This window comes from Astyanax mexicanus, chromosome 6 (genome assembly GCF_023375975.1).
Source record: "Astyanax mexicanus isolate ESR-SI-001 chromosome 6, AstMex3_surface, whole genome shotgun sequence".
Classification (NCBI taxonomy): domain Eukaryota; kingdom Metazoa; phylum Chordata; class Actinopteri; order Characiformes; family Acestrorhamphidae; genus Astyanax; species Astyanax mexicanus.
In genome coordinates this window covers 35,624,650-35,649,872 of record NC_064413.1, presented here as the reverse complement: position 1 = coordinate 35,649,872, position 25,223 = coordinate 35,624,650, and the positions used below count along the sequence as shown (strand labels likewise).

The following is a 25,223-nucleotide window of genomic DNA, read 5'->3' as shown; positions in this document are numbered from 1 at the left end:
TTTTTACACTTAGGTGGGTATTTCATTATCCATATGAATGACTGTAGCACTGTGTGCAGTACATATTTTATCTTTAATGCAAAATGAGGTATAAAATGTATGGATTTGATTATATAGAATCCATTCTTTTGTGTTTTATTTGTTATGTTTTCTGACCAGAAATGTAAATTAGTTTGGTATTTAAAACTGAATTAAAAGCAGTTTATTTTTATTAAATGCAAGTAAATTATTGAATGCAAAATACATATAAAAATATTACAAAATAAAAATTATTATTAACAAAATATTGAATTAAAATGATGAATTGATCAGTATTGAATAATTACACAAATTGTTGGACTTTCTATCAGTAAAATACACTCACAGATGTCAAATAACATTAGGTACATTAATTCAAGTTATATTTATATTAAGTTAAGTTATATATTTAATTGTTTATATTTTGTTTACAGTTGTTCCTTTAATTTGAACAAAATTCAATGAGATTATTAAGTGTTTTAAAATTTGAAGCAATTGAAATTTCACTAAATGTCTACTTATATTAAATCTTGCAATTTGCTGGATTAAAAATATCATGGTATCTATATACTCAATCACTTTAAAATTATTAAAATTATGTCCAACCCTATTTTTTTAAACATGTTTACATATAAAACTAATATAAAAATGACAGATATTTGTTAGATATAATTAAATGCCATAAAATCTTTAAGAAACATTTTGAAATTGTAATTTTTAACTATGGTCTTGTTATAAAAAAAATGAAACAGAAAGACTTGCTGGTTTGATTGGAACTATATTTAAAACCAAAATGAAAACCTTTTTTTTAATTCACATAATAAATACATTTGCCACTTGTGCATCAAAACATATTTGAGCATATTTACATCATAAATAAATTCAAAGAAGAATTTCTTTCTGTGGAAAAAAAGAGAGAAAATACTCCCCAAGTCAGCCGGGTCCTCTCACCCAGCAGGCCGGGAGCAGAGGGGCCTGAGGGGCTTACAGCGCTCTCCTTCAGCGTCCATCTGTATCAGTCAGTCTCACGTCCCCGTGCCCCCCAAAATATCCCCAGCAGCAGCATGCCTACTGCACTCCACCACCCGAGTCCTTCTTTCCCTCATCCGTCAAGATCCTCACATCCTGCCGCCTCAGCTGCACCCTGCAACCCCTTTCCAACACCCAATAAACCACCACTGTGTTCATAATCTACCCAATCATGCCATCATGTGTAGGAAACAAAATAAACAGAGGTCATTACAATTGCATAATCTTTGTTGCCCTGCCAAAAAAATGCAAAAAATATGAACTGCAGGTGTTCTTCTCACTGAGCAGCTTCAAAGCTGGATTTCCAGAGAGAGGTTTGGGTTGGCTTGGCTTGGATTTGTGGTCATGTTGTGAATTATTTATTTGTTAAAGGAAAATTCCAATGTTTTCTCAAAAAAAAAAAAAAAAAAAAAAAAAACAGATTTACAGTGACTCATTTCAAAACTTATCCAAAGATCACAGAATTGCACGATCGTTCCAGTTCTATTTCTACAACAGCAATAATTTAACATCAGATAATATCAGATTAATTAAAACTGAATATTTTTCTGTATTCTACATACATTTTGGTGTAAAATTTCTATTATTACATTAGTACTATAGTATTTACTTAGTGAGTATTTATTTTGACTGGTTACCTGTTCTTGTGCCTGAAAAAAAGGCTAAAGTCCACAGGCTCAGCTGCAGTGGAAAACAATGACGTAAAAGAAATGCATCACTACCCACAACACCAAAACGAGTGCAGAGAGGTGAAAAAAGCCATGATTGTTTTAATTGTTTTGTTTTTTATCAGGTTTCACCATAAGAAATAACAAAAAGCACAACTTATCAAAATGAGTGGAACTGTAAAAATATGCTTAGTAAGAAGAACATTGGAATTTTCTTTTAAAGTCAGTATCTACCTTCTGATATCTTGAAGGATCCTGTCCTAAAGACCTTGGACTCATTTGTAACTGAAACAATGAAACACTTAAAACCTACCAGTTAAACTCATGACAAAAAAAGCCACCAAAACAAAAACATCAAAACATATTTTTTGGAAAAGCAATTAACTCTTGTAAACAGTTTGAACGGTTTAAAGGTTTTATTTAATCTTTATCTATTTATGTTGCTTTGCATGAAAAAGGGATGTATGTTTATGCAGTAGGACAATTTCATTTCCCATCTCTATTTGATTTTTCTTTACTTGAGGAAAAAGGGTTGAAATTCTAAGATTAATTCGCAAGGAGAATGACTCAAGGGGACATGAAGGCATAAAAACAGGAGCACTCAAATGCATAATAGAAAGAATAAAAAAGGTGACCAAAGTGACTTAAATCACAATGAACCTTTCAGAAATTAGATTATATAAATGTTTCCTTCATGGACAGAAAAAATAAAAAAAACAGCATCACTATAGCATCACTATAGACTATAGAGACTTGATCATTTTTTTTAAAAATAATTTCAACTCACCTTCATCAATAATAATTAAATACAGTTTGGGCGTGTTCCTGTATAGAACATTTTTTATGTAAAATTAATTAATTAATTAATTAATTAATTAATAATTATTCAGTTTGACCCTCCTCACCTAAACGGTTGTGCGAAAATTGGGGGGGGGGGGGGGGTTATGCTGTGTAAAATATTGACTATTTAAAATATTCTAACCTCGTCTGAACCATGTTTTAAATGCATGAATGGAATTCCCTTCATACTGAAATCTGGATTTTTTTTTGTCTACAGCAAAGCAAAGAGGAACATAAAATGCTCTCCTAACAAACAAACAAACAAAAAAAAAAACGAGTTAGTGTTTAGTCCCTTTGGGGAGAAAAAGATGATTGGGGATCGAGTCCCATCACGGTGAGTGAGCTAAGCATCAGCTGCCATTGGAGATGATGACGGAGGTCCCTTTATGACTGGGTGGTTGTTCGGCTTGCATGCGCAGGTGAGAGGCCATTTCGTAGTGTGAGGAGCCTGCGCAGCCCAGAGAATAACCCCTGAAGCTGTCTGCCTCATAGAGCTGCTCCAGCGTGTAACCTGTGAGGGAATAGGCTGTGTGTTTGTCCAGGTACTGGCGGGGGTGAGAGGGGTAGAGTGCGGGAGTTGGGGACGTGGTGCAGGAGCCAGAGAGGGCCAGCTGGTGCTGGTGCTGTTGCGGAGACGACAACTCAGTCTGTAGGAAGTCTTTGGCTTTGGCCAGCCGCTCGGAACCGGGGCTGCTGAGGCGTGACAGAGGGGCGGGGCTGGGGGCGGGACTGATCACCTGAGCCGGCCCCCGGCACACAGCACTCTGCAGGGCCACCTGGGGAAACTCTGCACTAAAGCAGGAGCCGTGGTTCTTAGCCAGGCCGTTAGCAGGGCCCAGTGTCTCAGCACTGCTCTTCCTTAACTGTAGCCGGCTTTCTTCTTCTTTTATCATCTGCTGCGTGGCGCGTATCAGTGTCTCAATCTTGCTGGGCTCCTGAGGACTCGAGCGGAAGTGGTCCCCTCGGTAGCGGTCCCCTGAGTCACTGGCTGAGCCACCGTCCGGCGAGCTGACTGCACTGTCCTCGTCCCAGTGGCCCCTCACTGCAAGCAAGAGAAAGAACCGTTATTGCATAGTCAAATACTATGTTTACAAGTTTGAAGAAACACAAATTCCACTGTTTTAGCTCACTAAGATAGACACAACTATTAGAATTCTGTCACTTACACCCAAGATTGGCTATATACATGTCGTATGTATGCCCTTCTATGCATGTTTTAATCAATACAACATGAAACAGACTTGTGCTTATCATGCTAAATGCTAATTAGTCACCAGTAGCAAGCATATCACGTAAACAATGAGTTAGCTTGACAGCAAAGTGACGGTGAATCCAGAATCACATCCCATTAATTAGCATTGTTTCATGCAGGCCTGCTTTTAATTTTGCACCGTCATTTGGTAACAGATTTTCCCTAAAATAGGAAGTAATGGAAAGATCTGGTCTATGCTTGGTGGTTATTTTGAAATGTCTAATGCCTAATTCCTTTTAACAGTATAAATACACATTATACTTTTCTACACCAGATTTTAAGTACTAGACACATATCTAGTACTGTATGTTGCCGCATGATCACAATGAAAACAGACCCTAAAATGTGCTTTAAATGTAAATACAGGGAAAGTAAATCAAGCCAAAACCTTCAAAATATATCTGATTTGAATCAAATTCTTATGTTCTGATCATTAGATCTCATGAACTTTTTTTAAAACTACTTAAATATGAGGTCTTATATTGGATAAGTGTCAAATATGAGGTCAGATGAAGGGAAGAACTGAGCAAGCTGCTTGTAATGTGAATGTTGCCAAGAAATGATCCCAGGCCAGAATCCTCAAACTCACAATAAATATCAGATCTGAACCACTTTCCAGTCTGGTACTAGATTCAATATGTCTCCATACACCAGTAATAATGATAGAGTAGGTTATTGTATCCAAAAATCTAATTACACTTCCTAATTATATGGACTCAAGAAGACACTTACCATGTAGGCTGTGGATGGATGCAATGTGGGGCATCACACTCTCATAGCCCTCCCCGTTTTCAGGAGGGGACTTGGGTAGAGGCAAGACAGAGCGGGCAGCACCCCACCATGCCTCTCGCCCAGTCTGCGGTGTACCCAAGAAGTATCTGCCTGCCTCACAGCGCCCCCGCTCGCACGCCTGCGAATGAGTGTGACTCTGATGGTCAGCAGCAGCATGGTGCTCCTCAGAAAGATTCAGACCGTAGCACAGTGAGCGTGCCTCCGGGAACTGGCGATAGATGCAGGAGGCATCCATGCTTTCGTTCTGCTCCAGCAGTTGAGGAGAGGCAGAGTCAGTGAGAGGACTTCCACCCCATGGGCTGCTGTCCTGATCCGACTCTGAGCGCTCTGTGTGGAAGCCTGGGTACTGCATACAGCCACATGCAAACAACACACACAGACACAAACACACACATTTAAACTTCAGCATAAAAGTTTTCAATGTTCTGGACCATAACTACTTTCACAGTATAGCAGGTCCCAGTCCTGGTCCATTGGGCAGTGTATACATATTAGTTAATTGATGCTAAATTACATATATTTGTATTGAGACATGGAATGTTTGCAAAAAGTAAATTAATTAATTATTTAATATGTTTTATCCTGGTCGGCATCATGGTGGGTCCAGAAGGGCAATGACTAAATATGAAATACACTATGGACAGGGCGCCAGTCCGTTACAGGGTAACACACAAACACACACACACACCCATTGACACACACCCTCACACCTCATCTACTGGCATGTTTTTGGGAAGTGACAGGAAACCAGAGAACCCAGAGGAAACCCACATAGACTCAGGGAAAACACGCAACCCCTTATACAGACAGAACCCACCAACCCAGGCACCTGAAGCTGTCTGACACCCATACCACCTCCAATGCCACTGTGCTGGCTGGCAAGAAATCCCATTTTCAATAATTTTTAAAATGAACAAAATTGTTCTCTTCCATTGGGGATTTTTTAAAAATTTATTTATTCATTTTAAATTTCCACCTTTTATTGGCTTGAACTCCCCATATCACAATGTCACAGTGGCCAGAGTCACATTAAGTCAGCCACACATTTTTTTTAACCCTTTTTCTTACCACTATGTGACAGCTGAACACATTTGGAGAAGAACTCTTACTGAACAGGCTAAACTTAATTTATCAGAACACTTACAAGACTCATGCTTGAAAGAGAACGCTAAATGACCTGCCTAACTCTTGGAGCTGAATGCTAAGTGTCAAAGCTTACAATAAAGGAAATTGCTCACACTTGGAGCATAATCTAGCTATCTGAAACCGTTTAGGCTTGGAGCTACAGTAAATACTATGTAAATACTACTACTATTCTAACTGAAAAAACTTGCCCTTGGGGCCAAAGTGTGACACAAGGCTAGCATCTCTTATATCAGCTAGCACAACACTATTATGAGTACTGCAGTGGTTGACTGGTGTGTGATGAATTTACTATAGCTGATGTGCCAATAACTTTTATCCCCATGTTGGGAGTTTCATAGACAGATCTATTGAGTGTGTGCTCGAGCACAATAAATACAATTAAATCTATGCAAGGCAAGTGTCCTATAGGACCACAGAGTTATATTAATGCAGTCGTGGTGCATACTTACATGCGAGTAGGGGGAAAGTCGTGTTTTGGGTTTGGTGCGCGACGTCCTGCTTTTATTCCCTTTCCTGCTGTCGTTGACTGGGTTAGTAGGGCTGCTATAGGTGAAGGCTGGCTTGGTGGATGTTGCTTGGTCTAAGGATAACTGTAGACCTTTATACTCTGTGTCCCTGTTGAGAGAGAAGGCAAACGTTACAGCTGAAGCCCAACAGGTATTGCACTCAGCAGGATTAAAATCAATACTTTCATTACACACAGTAAAGCTCTCTGGCAGAGTGGTGGGATGTTGTTTGTGCAAGTGGGTCTCCAGTGTGTTTTTGTGTACCAGGGCATTTTATTTCAGCTTTTTCAGAGCTGTAAAACGAACCAACATCTGTTTGGTAATTAAGACACCGTTGCTGATCTGCAAAACCATGAGTATGCTTGTGTGTGAATGAGAGAGAGAGAGAGTCACATATGTGTGTTTGTGTGTGAGAGAGGATTGTGCAGTTGGAAGCCGTTGTTTCTCCTGTAGGATTGGTTCAAGGCCTTTACAAACACATGACAGAGGGCAAGCATCTCCGTTCAAATACACAGTGAGATTAAGAGCTATGTCTGGTTAAATCAAGCTCACAAGCAGATCCCACATGAGGCATAACTAGGAAATGGGAATTGATTTCTGAGTAAAGTGTGGTATGGATTTTGTTCCCTAAGATGAATCAACTTTCAGACAATGAAAACTGTGTCCAGAGAGCGCGCCAGCCAAGGAGCGAGACGTGTGCTCCTCTTGAGAGCCTGCTGCTTCACTCCAACTATACATAGACACGTAGCAATAAGCACAGATGGAATCATCGTGACAGGACTGAGCAAAACACACACTCTTGTTTTCACAAAATGTCAGACTATTAGGACATATTTACAGTAGAGTCGCTGCCCAAACAAAACCATGCCATCTCCAAAATTAAGATTTTTAACAATGTTAAATGCAAGCTATTTATTTTGGTTTTATAATATGTTTCCCATTAATTTCTCTCTAATTTTGTTCTTTTTTCCCCCAATTACTAGCTTTAATCACTTTACTGGAGACGCAAAAACCTTGGTAGCTTTCAATAGAAAAAGATTTCTATAATTTTGAAACATTTCTATTGGTCCATTTGCCATACATTTCTCCAAGGATTTATCTGCCTCTTTTCGAGGTACTGCTAACGCAATGTCATTCAACAGCTGGCCGTGCTTAGAGGGGAATGTTAACTGCCAATTTTGTCACGTCAGCTAACAGATGCCCTTACTGGCTGGCATCACACTGAGTGATGAGGGGGAGAGGAAAGGTGAAGCAGAGAGACTGAGGCGTCTTTCACACATGCACATTTTAGTTAGATTAAATCGGGCTTATTTTTGCCCTCGGTTCGATTCTTTTAGGCTGGTGTGAATACTCTGATTTGGACAAAAACAGCTGCACAAAAACGAGTGGAGACAGTCTCTGTGCAATCCCAGACAAACTTTGAAGCAGTTTGTTTGTGTTAAACTATTAGGTGTATTCTGCAAGTGAGAGATAAACAGCTCCTGTAATGGTTTTAACCATGTACAACATCTATGAACAAATGCTATATCTGCCATTGCGCTCGTCCACATCACAGTAATTACAGACTTTGTTTCTGTTATTATTTTATTGCTCTAGTCTAATCAGTATGCGGAGAGATCATTCTTGCATGGTTTGTTGTTACACATTTAGTATAGGTGCACTTGGGTTTTTTTCCTGTGTGAAAACAAACAAAACCAAAGGAAAACACACCAAGTTTACAAACCCATTAATAGGTTCAGACCAGAGCAAATGAAATGTCTTTAGACTCCACTCACACTGTAATAAGCTGCATGTTGGTTGAAATGATGCAGGAACATTTTTCATTGGAAATGGAGACACTTTTAAAAATGTATGTATGTTTTAAAATGTATGCTACTTATATGTAATACAATTTTCTATGCCTATTTCTTAACTTACAGCCCTAACTTTAACCTCAGCAAGTAGTAATTTTTTCCTTGTTTATCATTTACTGGCAGTATATAAAACACACACACACACACACACACACACACACACACACACACGAGTGAGAGTCTCTTTGTAAGCCAGAACCAATATCTAGGGTCAAAGTTCATAGACAGAAGCCAAAACAAAACAGCCAGAAGGTGATGCAACAGGTTAGCCAGTCTCATCGGCACAAAACACAGACATTTACACACACACGCTCTTACTTCACACCTCCTACAGCGGTGACTGTGTGAACCAGCACACATTCTGATAACAGCCATGATAAGAGGCCAGACACATTCACCTCTTTCTGCTGCGAACAAAGATTAGCTTTGCAATTATGAGACAACACACACACACATGGATGGGGTCAAACAGGGAGCAAGTCTCGGCACTGTCACACTCATAAGAGCGAGACCCTTTTTGAACAGGCTTTCTCAATGGAATAAACTCACGGATCCATGAATCAAACGCATGCATATCATAATGGGGACGGAAAAGAACTCTCAGCAACACACTTAGCAAGCTGTGCGCTATAAACACTCATCATCTTTACAGCCTATTAATTAAAGCTCATAAACACTTCTTTTTATGACTGTGGGCTTGGGGAGCTGTGCGAAGCTGTTGCCAACCTCACACTAGCGTCAGCATGCACTACCTCTTTGGCTTAATAGGAGACTTTTATGGAACACAGTCATTTACATCTGCAACAAGCAGACCGAATGGGTCCGAGCACTGGCACTAGTTCTGTAGCCATTTCTGGATGAGTACAGGCAAAACAAAAAAACAAAAAATAAAAAAGCTAAACATTTTACTCATCCATGCAGCCCTCACTCTCAGGCCTGACATGAGGGATGGCTCCTCTGCCGGAGCCACTTCATTCTTTCCGGAGAACTCCAGTGGAAAGTCCACAGTGATAATGCATTTGCTTTATCAGAATGAATGCATGACAAATAAATCAGCCCTGACTCCCCCCTGCACCCATATAATTTGTGTATGGAGAAGACACACAGCTGGGCATGCTGTTTAAAAAGGAGAGATATGTCCCACCTGAGAGAAGAGCACTAGCACAGCCATGCCAGGACACTGTTAAATATTATAAGACCTGTAGGAGAACACTACTGACTATGGATCACTAGCTGCGGCCTGCGTTCCACAGAAACACTTACTAACATATGTTTTGAAAGATGACTGCAGATATTATAGGTTATGCAATCACATTATTAAAACTTTACAAAGGTATAATTGTGAGCAATCATGTTTTCAGTCAACTGATGCTAACATGTCCTCTTTGGACAGCTCAGCACGCTTGGAGGAGGCCACTAATATTAATGCTGAGGCTATGTTTACACAGCAGGTCAAGTGGCTCAAATTTTTTTTTAACCATATTAAATTTTTTTTAGACTGTAAATGTGACTTATATCAGACATGTACTTTCCTAAACTACTCATGCCCATGCTAAAGTCCAACGAGTCATGTGATGTTTTGGTTTCCGATTCCCAAATATTTATGAGATCTGTTACCTTGCTATCCCTTCACTGCTGTCATCCATTTCCCCTATTCCTCAGTCAATGTCTTTATGTAAAAGTCCTATTTGCCTTTTCTGACTGAGTGAGTTGCATTGCTGCTTTATGGATTTGTATCAGATTTCCATACCATAAATAGAAATGGCCCAAATAATATGAAAACATTTTAGATTCATTGGGTTACACTCTAAAAAAAACGTGTCATAAAAGATAAGATTTAAAAATAAAAAGCTCAGATTAGGACCACGTTTACCAGCTGTGAACGTTGCATTGCCAGTATTTATATATTGGCTTAAACAGATGTACACATTAGCTAGCATCCCTACCCAACCAAACAATGCAAGACCAATTATGCTTTCCTTGTCTTCTGTCCGTGGGTGGCTGTGGCATTGCTAGGGATTAAAATTGTAAATCTCCTGAAAATAGGGCCAGCGGTTGTTTTGGATAATAACATATCATCACTGTCCTGCAAAACCCCTGTTTTTATATTTTTGCAGTTTTTTAGAATGAAGAATGTTATATTGACTTGTTGAAGGGTTGTTCCTTCTCCTGCTCATAATTTTAAAGAAATAACGTTTTTTAGTGACAGAAATTAAATAATCATTGTCACATTAAAAAGTCCTTTTTAAAATTTTATCAATTCTAGTTGCATGTAACGTTGTGTAAGAGTTCACAAATAATTAAGTTAATGAAAAACAGACCATTGCAAGTGGTTCAAATTCCATTAAGTCTCCTTATATTAGCTCACATTACAACTGTACATTTTATTATGTAATAAAATATGTTTTGTTATAAAAGTAACAAAATTTCCCCTCAGTAGTAGTGATCTATTTAGCTACAGAATGTCCAGTTCCCAGTGTAGCAGGCCTTTACCCACACAACACACAATAGCTCCACTAACCTAGGGAGTAAAGGGCAGCGCACCTTCTTCAGTGTGTGTGTGAACCATGCCACTGCATACTAATTCTCGCCTCTCGTGCCAGCAGGAGTGCACTAGGTTGCATGATCAGAATGACGTTGGGAAAAAAAGTGAAGTGCGGAAGTGCGCGTTCACCATACTTGGCAGCTGTGCACCAATCGAAGCTTTGAAGCAACAAACATGTTTGTGAACGGCACATAGCGGGATTAGCTGAAAAGGGGGTACGTCTGGGGAGTTACTGGGAGACATAATGGCTTCACCTAATACTGCAGTACAGTTGGTGGTCTCTGCTTCTCATGTTGACACAGTTCGCGCCCTTTAGAGGATGATGGTCAGAAACTGGCTGGAGCACCAAGCTTTGCCATTCTACCAACCAGTCAGCAGAGCCCATGTGCACAAACAGCACTTTCTACAGCTGAGACTGACATGTTTTAGCAGAGGCTACAAATATGTGGACTTATTTACATGGAGTCTAATGCATTAATAAGCAATACAGGTAATTATACAAAATCAGGCTGAGTACTCTAATTGAGGAAAAAAAGACAAAAGATTTACAATTATAGAAATAATCCCAAAGCAATCAGATCAACGGAATAATCAAATATATTGTTAAACAAATTACAATTGTTTTGATAAATCTGTCAAATCCTTTCGTTTTTCCAAGTAACCTATTCAATGCTGAACGAATATATAAACAATATTACAACATACTGCAAAAATGCAACATTTCTCCAAGCATGGCAGTTAATACTGATGTGGCATTAGGGCAATTCCCTAATATATTCAATTAAATTATTCATTAAAGAGTGTGAGCAGAGAAAACATACACACACATATGCACAGACACAGACATTGGTCAAACAGGGCCAGTATTAGGACCTACTACACTGAGCAGCCTTTCATAGATTTGTGCATGTACGATTTCAATTTTCCAAATTTCATGAAAAGTATAAATGACCTACTACATATACAACATTTACATATACATTCATAAATGAATACATTCATCAGCATTCAGCTTAAGCAGACACCAATACTGTGGTTAGATATATCTTTTTTATGGCATAAAGTATGGAGTCTGACGTTAAGTATGAGCAGAAATAGATAACTGCAAGACATTTGTAAAATGTTCTATATTCATCATATCTTTTTCTAGTCTTAGTCTTATATACAAACCATATATCTGTAACCTAGAGAGTAAAAATCTAAAATCTTTAACAGTACTGCAACTGTCTGTAAGTCCAAGAATACTTTTGATACATAATAAAAAGAAACACTAATAAAACAAAGGGATTACAAATGCATTATGTGCATGTCAGTGTGAAGCTTTCTAATTAAACAATTATTCTTCTCCCTTAATTGCTTTCCAGTGATACAGAAAAAGAAAATAAAAACCCAAACAAAAACAACATGAAAGAAGCAGTAAAAATGGTAATTAACTGTAATCTAAAGGGCAATATCAACCGTAAAGGAATCTGATAAACTCTTCCTTTAGAAACGGATGAGACGGAAATGTGTGAACAGCTGCATATTGTGATCCTGGCGATCCTGATCTCCATTGTTCAGTAAATTACTTTATTTTAGTTCTTGCTTTGACAAACACTCCTAACTTTAACAACATAATTTAGCTGCATGAATCTAGACAGCTTTGTAGCTTTTTATAGCCGCAAGGTAAGACAGACAGCTATACTCACGTTAGGACGTAGTTGACACTGACAATACAGTGAGGTCTCGAGGATCTGCTGTTGTGTACAATGGTTGCATAGCTCTGAACCCATACCCATCCACCCTCCTTAGCCAGGAACCTGTAGTACTTGGTGGTGACTTGCCCCTTCACCAACACTGCAGACAATTCAGAAGAGAGAGAAAAACATGGAGAAATGGAGAGAAAGAGAGAGAATATGATTGATTAATAAACTATGTTATGATAAATGTGTTATCAATCATGGGTGGTAAGCTTCAAATTAAGTATGTGATTGGATCTTCTGTTATGGTTATGCATAAATAAATCTTAAATAAATAAATAACTACAATCTCAATAAGCATATACTGATTAAGCATATACTGCAAAATATAAACTTAGTAGCTGTTCAAATAAATAAATGAATGAATAAAATCTTTTTTTTTTTTACAAAAATGGTCTAAAAGGTTTTTTTAAAAATCTAGATATTTTCGAAAAATATTTAAAGGTGACGAAATATATATATAAAAAAAAAATGACAACAATTTTAATTTTTTTATTTTATTTTAAATGAAGTATCCACAAATGCACTACTTATGTATGCATTGTACTGTTCATCGGCGGTGATTTGATGTTTTGATATAGCAAAAGGGAAATTCACACAGTCCTCGTCATCAGTGACGGTGTTGTGATCGTTACAGAAGCTTGATTGTGACTGGCCATGCCAGGGCTGGGGGTAACCAGAGGAACGAGTAATAACAAACCGAACTCACACAAGTGGTGTGCACAGCGTAGGTGGAAGGTGTCACAGCTGTGGACGTGATGGTAAAGAGTCTTCTCTATTAAGTCCTGTGGCTCGTAGCCAGTGAGCTCCGCCACCCTGGCAAACAGACATGGGGAGAATAATTACGGTGCCAATGTGCACACAAACACCTGCACACACACTCGCACTCACACACAGACAGTAGGCCAAATTTGTATAAAGATATAAGCCAAACATGCAAACACATATGTGCTTTGCACAAAATAACAGGTGTGCATGCACACAGACGACAAAACACAAATATACAAACAAAGCTGCAACAAACAAATACGCATGCAAACACACACACACACACACACACACAAAGTTTGATATTTGGTGGACTTAAGTGAACTGTGACACAATTGTATTGTATTTACATTGACTATTGTGATTTTACAAATATACATGCCGTATCCTTATACCTTAATGGTTTGTACAGTTAAATACAACAATGTGTTTTTAAACTGTAAACACTAAGCTATATATAACATATACATATATATATATATATATATATATATATATATATATATATATATATATATATATATATATATATATATATATATATATAAAAACATAAATGCAACAGAGATGTGGGAACATGACAAACAATGTGTTGTTTGTCAGTACAGTTAAAAAGTAGCTCAGCTGATTTACTTTAAGGCAGGAGGGTTGATTAAATAAACTCACACACACACAGATCAGATCACAATATAATGTTGATACATTTATTTATTTGTACATGGGCCTACATTCAGATTTATTCACTGTAATACAACTTCTTAACTTGCATATATATATATATTTTTTACAAATTATTTAATATGCAGCTCTGGAAAAAATAAGAGCCCATTTTAGTTTCTGAATCAGTTTCTCTGATTTTGCTATGTTAGTTATATGTTTGAGTAAAACGAACATTATTGTCACTTAGAGCATTTATTTGCAGAAAATAAGAAATGGCTGAAATAACAAAAAAGATGCAGAGCTTTTAGACCTCAAATAATGCAAAAAAAAAAAAAAACTAGTTCATTTTAAAGTTTTAAGAGTTCAGAAATCAATATTTGGTGGAATAATGCATCTTGGCATGTTCTCTTCTACCAGTCTTACACACATAACTTTATGCCACTCCTGGTGCAAAAAAATCTTCCCTGTGATTATTTTCTAGAGGTTTTCAATTTGGTAAAATCAAAGAAACTCATAATTTTTAAGTGGTCTTTTTTTCCAGAGCTGTATATTTAATAAATCTTAGGATTAATAACTGAATAATAATCTGTTGAAATGGATAAGAGGAAAGTATCTGCAAATCTACCTGGAGTCCAGGAAGATGAGCTTCATGTCCAGGCTGGCTCTGAACATGAACATGTTGCTGTGAAGCTTGATCTCAGTCACTGCACTGGGGGGCAACGAGTGGCCCACAGCTACCAGCCCCACGTTCTGGTAGCAGCCGTCGAAAGGGGACATATCCAGACTGTACTGGCGTATCTTTAGATAGCCGCTACAGTGGATCACCTAGAGGAGTGAACAGATATCCCCATGAAGAAGGATTTGTGAACATATAATAAAAAAACGAATGCATAGCCAGTATATTAACATATCACTTTACACACATCTACCTACCTATCTATTCTATCTATAGAACAGAATTGTGTCTTGTTTTATCGTTTGATTCGCCAGAGAGCGCATTATTATTATTATTATTATTATTATTATTATTATTATTATTATTATTATTATTATTATATAACCAACCTTATATCCGCCGCAGGTCAAACCTGCATTTCTTTTTGCAAGAACGCACTTCATTCTCAGAAAGAAAGAGCGTTCCATTTCATACTCTGAAAAAGAGAGAGAGAGAGAGAGAGAGAGAGAGGGGTTAGATAATAAAGCGTAAAGGTTCACTCAGGAGTAGTTTGTTTAGCGTGACATACACTCTCTTACCCTGTACGAAGTGGGAATGGTAAGGCTGGTGAGCGGTCAGCACCGCGGTCATCTCGTCGTGGTCAGCGGGATGAATGTACTCATAAATGCTGTTCCCCGTCAGCTCTACCTGTTAAAATGAACTTCTCAGTCAAACGCGCACGAGCTCAAACACAGCGTGAGCCTGTAACACTACAAACGTGAGCACGAGAGCCTGGATAAAACTGTTTAAAAATGTATGAAGTTATAAGAGTAGATATAAATGTATTTACGCGGTAAGTGAAGACATTAGGCTTTATAAATCTATAGATAAATAATTTACTATAAGCAACGATGTGACTGCAGCACTTTACCTGTGACAGCCCCAAATGCACTGATGCAGTTTCAGAAATGTACATGATTTTCCCATCCGGAGCGACCACAAAAATAAATCCGTCCAAAGTCTAAACAACAAGAGAAATAGAAATATAATGCGTTTGTATTAATATTTGAATGAAATGTATAGATAAATAACACAATTAAAATTTCGAAATAAAACAGTCTCCGTAATAATAATAACAATAACAATAATAATAATTATAATAACATTATTATTATTAGAAATCGTCACAAAATACCAAAAAACTGTATGCAGCGTTGGTCATATTTTACACATGTAGTATATGATATGAATTACAAATCACTTTGAATCTCGTTTAGAGATTTATTGAAAATTATAAATAATATAAGAAGCTAAGAGATCAATTGTTATTTAAATTATTTTCAATTTCATTTTTTTTCTATTTCAATTTAATCATAACAAATTATATTTAAAAAATAAAATATTTAAAATACGAATGTCAGTTTTATTAATAATTCAGGGTTATGATGGAGATGGAGGTAAAGAAGAACAGATCGTACCTGAAGTAGATGGGATCCCAATTCGCGGCCCACATTGTCCAAAGAGCTGGCTCTGCTCACATGACCCCACGATTCCCCCAAACCTGCAGCATATTATTAATTACAAATAACGTGTATTACTATACATTCTGGAGAGTCAATCAATCGATTACAAACTTTTTCCGATCTCCACATTATTATTATTTTTATATTAACACAAATATTTCAACATGTATTATTGTTGTTGTTGTTATTATTATTATTTGTATTATTATTATTATTATTATTATTATTATTATTATTATTATTATTATTATTATTATTATTATTATTATTAAGTAGCAGTGATATTTTGTGCTATGCTCGCATTTCATTGTAATAAAGTTCCCACACTGCCCCAGGCTTGTTTAACGGAAGCCGTTATGTTCATATTAAATTGACTGTAAACATGATTGTAAAAATGCAAATCAACTCAGCAAACCCAAAGGAACCAACAAAACTCGATAAGACAAACAGGGAGCTGCTGTCCGCTCTGTAAGCTCTTCCGCAATCCCCATTGAAATGCAAATCTGTGAAAACAAACACGCACCGCGCGCGGATCACAGCAAAGCTCCGATTCCCATTTTAATATTAACCAAATATACACTCGAGGTTTACACAACAGAAACAATCTAATTATTTCTTAACCACAACTCAAACACAGCCCGTGAGCGCATCATCATTTCCTAACATCACACAGCACCAAAACGCGCCGGCTTTCTCACATGTCCACCATCGACAGGTCCGCCAGTGTGACAGTCCATCTCACACACTGACTGATGCATCAAGCTTTCAGACGCACTGAGGATGCGGAGTGTTATGTTCTGCACCAATGTAATGTAAACAAATACAAAAGCATATTAGAACATTTCATCGCTAATACGCAGAAACTTTGCATTTCCAAAATTACTTTAAAAGAAAACGAAAAAAAACTTTGTTTAAAGGAAAATGTGGGGAAAAAATTGTAATTACAAATAAAAGCCAGTATAAAAATATTTAAAAACAAATCAGCTTGGTGCATTTTTATTTGTATATTTCAACTCCTCATTCCAGCACCTGCCGAATTCAGAGTAAAAAGCGGATAAAATAAAGAGGATAAAATAAAGATACAAAAACGAAGATGTGTGTTTTAGTTGAATAGGCCTTGCATTATTTTCTAACAACAGTGGGGCTTCAGCTTTGTCCAGTTTTTGCAGCCATACGGGTCACTGTTTTTTTGTTTTGTTTTCCACGCTCGCCCTACCGCAGGAAACCGCGCAGTCTGGACATCAGTGAGTTTATAGAGGCTAAATTAGCTTTGCTAAGAAGAAGAAATAAGATCAGAACACACTTAAAAAGAGAGCGCACTGAATTAAGCAGCTTTCAAACAAGCGCTCGTTAAACACAGTAATCCACTGAAGCTCTGCACAAGGAACCTCTCAACTGCTCGCAGGGCAAGAAAATTGCATCCATCTTACAGTTTACAGGTTCTGCTGGAGAGCCTCCAGACGCCTCCAGCTCAGCTATAATAACTTAATTGTGGGCACCAAAACGCCGCTTCTGCAAACAGTCTGCTTTAAAACAGAGCTGCAGTCCAGTCTTAAAGAAAACTGCTTGAGTAAAGCTTCAGAGAGAAACATCAGTTCCAGACTTCAAAGACGAATATTTTTTTTACAATAAAAAAGTATTTCCCAAAATGAAAAGAAAAGCTTTTAAAAATAGAAAATGTAAAAAAAAAAAAAAAAAAAAAAAAAAATTAATTTCCTTTGGATGTTTATTTATCTATTCAAAATTGGACAGAATGTAAAGAACATTTGCACTGGAAAAATAGCGATATCAGGTTTTCGCAAGGCATTAACGATTAGTTTCTATCTTAACATAAACCTAACAATAACACTCATAAATAATTCATATGAAAAAAAAAAAACATCTGCTAAAAGTCGACCAACAAAAAATGCAGCTAAATAAAAAATATAACCGCTTCAAATAAAAAGTGGAATCCCAGTCTGCTGTTTCTAGTAGGAAAGTGAGATATGAGAACAGGCCGGGCCTGATGGTCAGGTGAAGGATAGTCGGTGATTAGCGTAAAAGGTAGCCAATAAATAACGATCGTAAAAGGAGTCGCGTCTTCGTTAGTTTTCCAATAAAATTTTAGGGGCGATTACGCAGAACATTTTCCTCTGTCTACTAGAGGAGTGTTCTTACACACCGAGTTCGTCACACTTGAGCAGAGTCCTATCACACACACGCTGTGCAGGCCGCTGTGTAGGGGAGGAAGATGATGAGGAAATGATGGCCAAAGCACATGGCGCACAAATCTGTCCGCCATAAAACGCGACACTGATGGCGCTCTCCAACGCGACACTTTCTCTCACTCACTCTCACTCAAAAATCACCAGACTCTCTCTCAGCGCGGGCTGTTTACCTGCTGAAGCCTCACCTTTTATTAATGAACGGGAATATTAATACACATAATTATAATCGCTGCTTGCGACTTTGTATCGGTAGTCGCATCTAATTGCCGCGTTTTGTTCTTATTAAATCTCATAATCGAATAATAATGCGAATATAATAGATGATGAATAAAACATAATTTTATAAAAATAATGAAATTTCTAACCTAATTTAAAAAATCATGTATGCGCTCTTAATTTTTATTTGGCTACATAGTGGGGCGAACAAACAATCAAAACAGAATTGAATGTATAATATGTACTAAATTATACATTATCTATAGTAGTATAAGAATATATTATATAGATTATATTAGATAGATAGATAGATAGATAGATAGATAGATAGATAGATAGATAGATAGATAGATAGAGGTAAAACCGTAACATTCTCTATAAACTCTGTAAACATTCTTTATATAAAACATTTTTTCTGAAGCATTATATATTTTTGTAGTCAATTAACTGCTTTGAAATACACGTTTGAAGCATGATTCATAGCTAACTTCGAGTAAAAAAAATACCTTAAAATAAGCTATATTTTAAGCTATATCAATAACTGATAGAACCCTTGCACCAAAAATATGTTTTCAAAGAGTGTAAATGCAAGCTTGATACGGACCTGATCGGAAGCGGAACCACATCAGCACTCAAGCTGAGAGTATTGGAGCGCTTGTAGGCCTCATGAACTCCCCCACTAAGAAACAGAGGTAGAAAACCAGCGTTCTGAAACGACTGTCTGAACTCAGCTGACTCCACAAACACACTGGGAAAAACCATGACCAGCAGTATACTGGCTGACCCCGAGCCTCTCTGTCGCGTTTCTTTGTCTTGTATAAATCGCGTGCTGTGTGTATGAGTGTGTCTGTGCCGCGTGCTGGGGGGAGATGGTGCAGGTTGGATCGGTCAGTGCTAATTGGTGCGGCTGGGCTTGAGGCACGTAAAGAAGCAGGCCGGTCAGAGCGCCGAGTTGATGGAAAATGACGACTAATCGTCTGGTAGGAGTTGCATGGCCGCATCAGTCGTAAACTACTACAACTACACACACAGTAAAAACATTAAACAAAAAAACACAGTCACCTCGCTTATTTTATAATCAGCAGAAATGTGTCTTCCACTCAAAAATATGACAGGATAAATAATACATTACTCAACTAAACATTTACAACAATACCACTTATATTTAAAAAAATGGTTTTCTGATCTAAACATTTAATTTTGACAACTCTGGGGATATACTCTGAAATAAATATACTCAAATATACTCTGAGGAGTATATTTGACCCCATTTAATAGACAGTAAAATGTCTTGTTAATACGTTTTAATTTGATATTCACATTAATGCTGTTGCCTGTACTCATTTTGGATACTATCATAAGCTAAACAATAAAAACTCCTTTTAGAGTCAGTTCAGCTGTATTGGGGTAAATGACAGTTAAAACTGTAGTTTTTACACTTTGACTTGAGGTAAAAGTAATTTTTCTGTAGACAATGTAGTGTATTAATTTTACACAGTCTGCAAATAATAAAAACGGCATCTCGGTTTTATAAAAAAATGTGCTAATCATTCGGGTTTGGTGAGTTGATCATCATTTTTACATTGCATTTAAATGACATTAAATTATTATCGTTACTAAAATATTGTCCTCCTGTCAATTAGCCTGAGATCTTTTTTTAATACAGCTTTTTATTAAACAAGGTAAAAGTATATTATGTTGTTGCTACCATGAGAATTACTACTATGCAACAACAAAAACTATAACAACAATTACTACTAATTATTACTACTACTTCTACTACTAACAATAATAATAGTAATAATAATAATAATACATGTAAAACTACGGAAATAATATGCATAATGTATAGTAAACAAATATAAACATTTATACTTTTTAAATATATATTATACATGCGTGTGTTTATATGCGCATGCTACAAATATTTTTGCCCTTGTGATTGTGGGTAAGCTGACAGGATGTGCCCACCACGTTTGAAGTAACAGGGCGGTGTGGGACACGCAGACAACACGGGGGTGAATCTCCTTACCTTCAGGGAACACTATTCTCATTTTCAGGTAGCTGGTGGTCAGGCGGATGATGGAGGCTTTGTCCAGCTGTGAGGTGATGGCTGAGGGCAGCGGCAGCAGTTTGGCCAGCTCATAAAATTCACTGTTCTCCTTCTCCCGTCGAGTCCGGGCAGCATTTTTAGACTTCTCCTTCATTGTCTCTGGAGCTGAGAGGTGTGCGACACCCCTCCAGTGTTTGGTTTAGGCTTCTCCAAACCTAGAGCAAACCGCACGCATGTAGCTACACTTTTAAAATTCAGGGCAGTTTGACCATCCTCTGACCGCACAAGTGCCCTTCACCTCAGACCAGACAGGTCACACACATTCTCCTGCACCTTCCAAACAAACACAGCCACTCAGGAAGCGACGAGAATTCAGAAAAGAGCGACAGTAAAAGAACATATCGATGGAAATTGCAGCGCTTGGTAAGTTTTATCCAGCACGGGTAGCAAAGCGACTTCTTTACTCAACAGCAAATCCAGTTAGGCCCAGCTCTTCTTCATACGGGGGAAAACATCCATCCGGAGAGAAAACAAGAAGGCTGTGAAACAACAAAGAAAAACAAAAATAACAGTCAATAAAAGTAAATATGGGAATTGAAAAATAAAGGACAAATATAAAGGACAAATATAGCGATATACAAGAAACAGAGATTGAAGATACAACTAGACTTTATAGTTTATAATTTCTATATAATTCACTGCTCACACTTTATTATTGTTATTCTAAACCGTTTCTTAACTTGTCCAAAATCTGTTTTAGCACACCACAGAGTGTAAAAAAAAACAAACCCAAACAACTTTACCTTTAATTCGGTTTAAACATTCACGTCCTCCTTCTGAGCAGACCACCCTACAACGCGGAATATCCCCTCTTTCTTTTCCACGATCTCGAACTCCAAGACCAACGAGGGTAGAAACGGCAGCATTTTATCCACAAAAAAAAACACGAGTTTAGGAGATGCGAGTGTGTGTACGCGTGTGAGTTTCTTGCCATGCACTGCTCCAAACTCTCCAGCTTTTTGCAGAAGAGCGGTCCGCCCCGTTTTTCTACCAGCCAGTCCCGCTCTTATTGGGCAAACACGGCCTTGTTTTTCTTTTCCTACCTGTATTCACATAAACCCCGCCCATATTGCTGGGATTGGCGCGTAGTGTGTACCCCTTCTGCGCTAGGATTGGCCTGTAGTTCACACTTGGGAAAAGTCCGCCCAATAGTGGCCAAGCTGAGGAAATTGGGCGGGGAATGCAGGAAAACAGGTGTGAAAAGAAAGTGCAATTTCCCATAGGGCATTCACAGATGAGCGCTGCAAGTGAAACGTGGATTTAAGTGAAAGGCGAACCCCTCACCTCTGCGCTGAAATGTATTTGTGTGTGTGATATTTAGGCGCACACTCTTATGCTAATAGTCGCCTCAGAAGCTTCCGCATTAAAGGTAAAGCAGAACATTTGCAACAGAGAGGGACGCTGGAAAGTCGTAACCGCTGATTGGTTTTATTAATTTTATTCAACATAAGTGCGATAAGGGTTTTAGCAGTGTGTCTACTTATTTATCATAAAATCTCTTCATTTGGAAGCGTTAAAAAATAAAATAAAATAAAAATAATGGCTTACAATTAGTTAAGAGATAAATTAAATTATAAATAGACAAATTAAAATAAATGTTTCAGCTAATAAGTACACTAACGGTTAAAAATGAACAAAAAAACACGGCTGGTCTACGTAATTCTTAATTTGTAGGGATTTGAAAATAAATTATCTATTATTTCCAATCAGTACAGAAAAAAAATACAGCTAATAAAAGATAAAATAACGAAGGGCATATTTGTTAAACATAAAAAATACATAAAAACCAGCACCTATACGTAACACATTATTTATTTAACTATTATTTATTTATTTAACTACTATTTTATTTATGTGTAGTCTATTTAAACGTAGAAAATCATTCATTTCATATTGACCGTTCTTGTTGATAACAATGTACAAATGTATAATAATAATAATAATAATAATAATAATATATAAATGTTTTATTAACATTGTCAGAAATCTGCAAGAAAAAGGTAATCTTGCCGGGCGTTTTTAAAAGAGGGCTGCAGGAAGGGAATCCGCTGCATTGTATTTAATTTGTGCATTCTGCTCGTGTCTTATTTGAGAAGAAGAGCGCAGAAGCAGTGATTAGGTGAACAAATTGCAGCCCCCCTCCTTCCTGCTCCTCGCTGCTGAAGGGCTTTGTCTTCGGGCTGCTTTCGATACGGATGCCCCTGCGGTAGGAAATCACCTGCAGGGGGGAAATGAGGCGAGCTGCGGCGGACACACGGCCGGGCCGCGCTGCCTCACCTTTTCCTAAAGCCCCAATTTACTGGCAATTAAACGGCGCCGGTGCAAAAGAGAACAGTTGAAAATAGTCGAAAATATGAAGTCTTGAGGAGAGACTCGCGAGGCGCAGGAATTAAACGATGGTGACACTTTACAGCGCGCTTTAACACTCCAGCCTTTAATTGGGCTTAATGAGGAACGGCCATTTGCATCTGTTACCGACAAACACCAAAACACAGAGTACAGAGTAACTACATACAGGACAACAACACAGCAGCTTAACACCAATATCAGCATTAAACCGCCTTAACGCAGAGTTTAACTACACGCAGAGGAAAATGCGAGGGAACGTATCAAGTTCCTGTGGTACACAGTTAGTGTGTCGGGGGAAACTCTGGTGCGAGACACCATTGCTGTGTGTGTAACATTTTATTTTCGAACACGAAGATATTCAAAGTTAAAGATATGTTGGTCAGTGTGAACCCGTTTTTATAGAAATTATTGGAGAAGAATAAAGTTAATACCAATAAAGTTTCTGAACTACAGCAGCTTTAGAAAAAACACTAAAATAAACAAAAAAATTACATGCTATCGTTCTTGATAGCAGAGACTAAATAAAAAAAATAAAACAGCCTACAGTAGGCTATTAATACACCTAAAATATGCGAAGTGGCACAAGAAAAAATATCTACAACTGCAAATATATTTATACTGTAATTGCGCTTCAGTATTGTTTAAATTAAAACAATATGAACAACATTTTGAGAGCTTTAATGTGATTAAATAGTAATCATGTGCTAGTTAGTGTTGGCTATAAATAAAGCACTAAGGAAGTCCACAGAGATCAAATATTTAATCACAAGCAAGACTGTTTGATCTAAACAGTTAGTTAAATAAAATAACAAACTTTAAACTTCCTAATCTAAAAATTTCTACTAATCTATTAATCTGATTTCCAGATTATCTGATTTTGAGGGCACCCAAGTAACATGTATATACATGGGAGGGTTTTATGTGATAATATATGTACATTTTTAATATCATTTTTATTTAAGGTGAGATCTTTATTAAAACATAGCTTTGCAGTGGATTACATTTTGCTGTGAATGATTTTAATGATTAGAAATGAACTGCACACTAATTATTTTACACAAACATACACACACAAGTGTCTTTTACATAAACAAAAAGTAAATTAAAAAAATTAACTGCGTCAAAAATGAAACAAGTTTCAGTGTGGTATAAAATATATCACAAATATTACAAAAGCACATGCCAAAAAGAACAATTAAAACACGTCTGCATTCAGTATCTTTATTTTTTAGGCAAAATTATTTCAAGGGACAGCTGAAGGAAATTACAACAGAATGAATTAGATAGAAGGAAGCAAAGCAAAAAAAAGAAATATGATCTATTTTTGGCAGTTTACTTTTGAACCAATCACTTAATAATACATCAATATCATATTTTTCAACATTTGTAAACCATTTAAGTCTTTCCTTTTACTTATCCATTACTTATTCTCAACCCTTCTGGATGTGTTTGCCACTTGTATGTCCCACAGCAGATTATTTGAAGGCAGGGAGGTAGAGGGAGGGGCGAGGGGTGTAAAGGGAAGGCAGAGAGAGAGAGAGAGAGAGAGAGAGAGAGAGAGAGAGGTTTCTTAAAACAGATGTGACAGTCTGGCAGTGGTAGAGTGCAGCAGTCCCTCACAGAGGAGCATGTTTTACACACCTGCACTGAATTCCTGACCTTCTGCTAAAATAAATCCCCGTCACGTCTGCTCCCACCCACTCCACAGACATACGGACGCTCGCATGCCATTTAATTATCCGACTACTCCTATCGTACCCTCACAATGTGCTCTAAGCAGTGATTCGGATTCAATTGGGGAGATGTGCAGCAGCTTCCCAAAAATGTAAAGGAATGATTCATTGTATCCTAGTAATAACAGAAGAGTGGAGACATATCCAAAAACTTGCAGCAGCGTTAATATAAATTTTCTCTTCTAAGGCCACTTTGGTCAGAGTGAGTCCACTGTGGTCAGGTCTGGTCACACCTGCGTTGTTCTGTTGACAGAGATCTTCAGAGAGCAGTGGCCTGTGTGAATCTGCTCCCACGCCTCCCTCAAACACACACAAAACGAGCTGAGCGGCAGGTGTACCAGTTTTATCAGGTGAGAGAGGTCACTTGAAGGACATGCTGGCCACGCTATCAGTGACCTCAGTGTTGACCTGGGCAGAGATGCTGGTGGGAGTGACGTTCAGGTGGATGTCGTATTGCTGATCCAAGCCCAGGTAGCTGTCGCTCATCAGATAGAGGGTGTAGATACACCTGCGGAAGATGGGAACATTACAACAGAGGGTCAATCTTTAATTTAGCAAGCATAAAAGTTATGGAATAGAAGTATGTAAATTCATTACAAAGTGTACTTCAG

General features: G+C 37.6%; 2 protein-coding genes and 1 long non-coding RNA gene across 5 annotated transcripts in view; 1 reads left to right on the top strand and 2 right to left on the bottom strand.

The window, feature by feature from the left end:
• The window catches only part of LOC111193334 (uncharacterized), a 71,422-nt gene that overhangs the window by 45,215 nt on the left and 984 nt on the right, over positions 1 to 25,223 (top strand). The gene's annotated exons all lie outside the window — the stretch shown is intronic.
• Positions 1,440 to 21,995, bottom strand: sim1a (SIM bHLH transcription factor 1a). 2 transcript variants are annotated; one of them, XM_022673605.2, is made up of 12 exons: positions 21,274 to 21,995; positions 20,450 to 21,009; positions 15,950 to 16,032; positions 15,403 to 15,492; positions 15,071 to 15,179; positions 14,882 to 14,967; positions 14,442 to 14,641; positions 13,098 to 13,204; positions 12,338 to 12,485; positions 6,195 to 6,360; positions 4,540 to 4,945; positions 1,440 to 3,597 (listed from the first exon to the last, which is right to left on the bottom strand). In XM_022673605.2, the coding sequence occupies exons 2-12, from the start codon at positions 20,622 to 20,624 to the stop codon at positions 2,906 to 2,908; spliced, it is 2,262 nt and encodes a 753-aa protein (XP_022529326.1). In that variant the 5' UTR covers positions 20,625 to 21,009; positions 21,274 to 21,995; the 3' UTR covers positions 1,440 to 2,905. The 2 variants fall into 2 exon arrangements, with proteins under 2 accessions (XP_022529326.1, XP_022529327.1); XM_022673606.2 differs by lacking the exons at positions 15,950 to 16,032; positions 20,450 to 21,009; positions 21,274 to 21,995 and having other exon boundaries at positions 15,071 to 15,175; positions 15,403 to 15,487.
• ascc3 (activating signal cointegrator 1 complex subunit 3) overlaps positions 24,087 to 25,223 on the bottom strand; it is a 202,395-nt gene continuing 201,258 nt past the window's right edge. For both annotated transcript variants that reach the window (XM_049480038.1, XM_049480037.1), the window contains exon 42: positions 24,087 to 25,120. In XM_049480038.1, the coding sequence (XP_049335995.1) occupies positions 24,973 to 25,120 (148 nt within the window). In that variant the 3' untranslated portion in view covers positions 24,087 to 24,972. The remainder of the gene's footprint in view (positions 25,121 to 25,223) is intronic.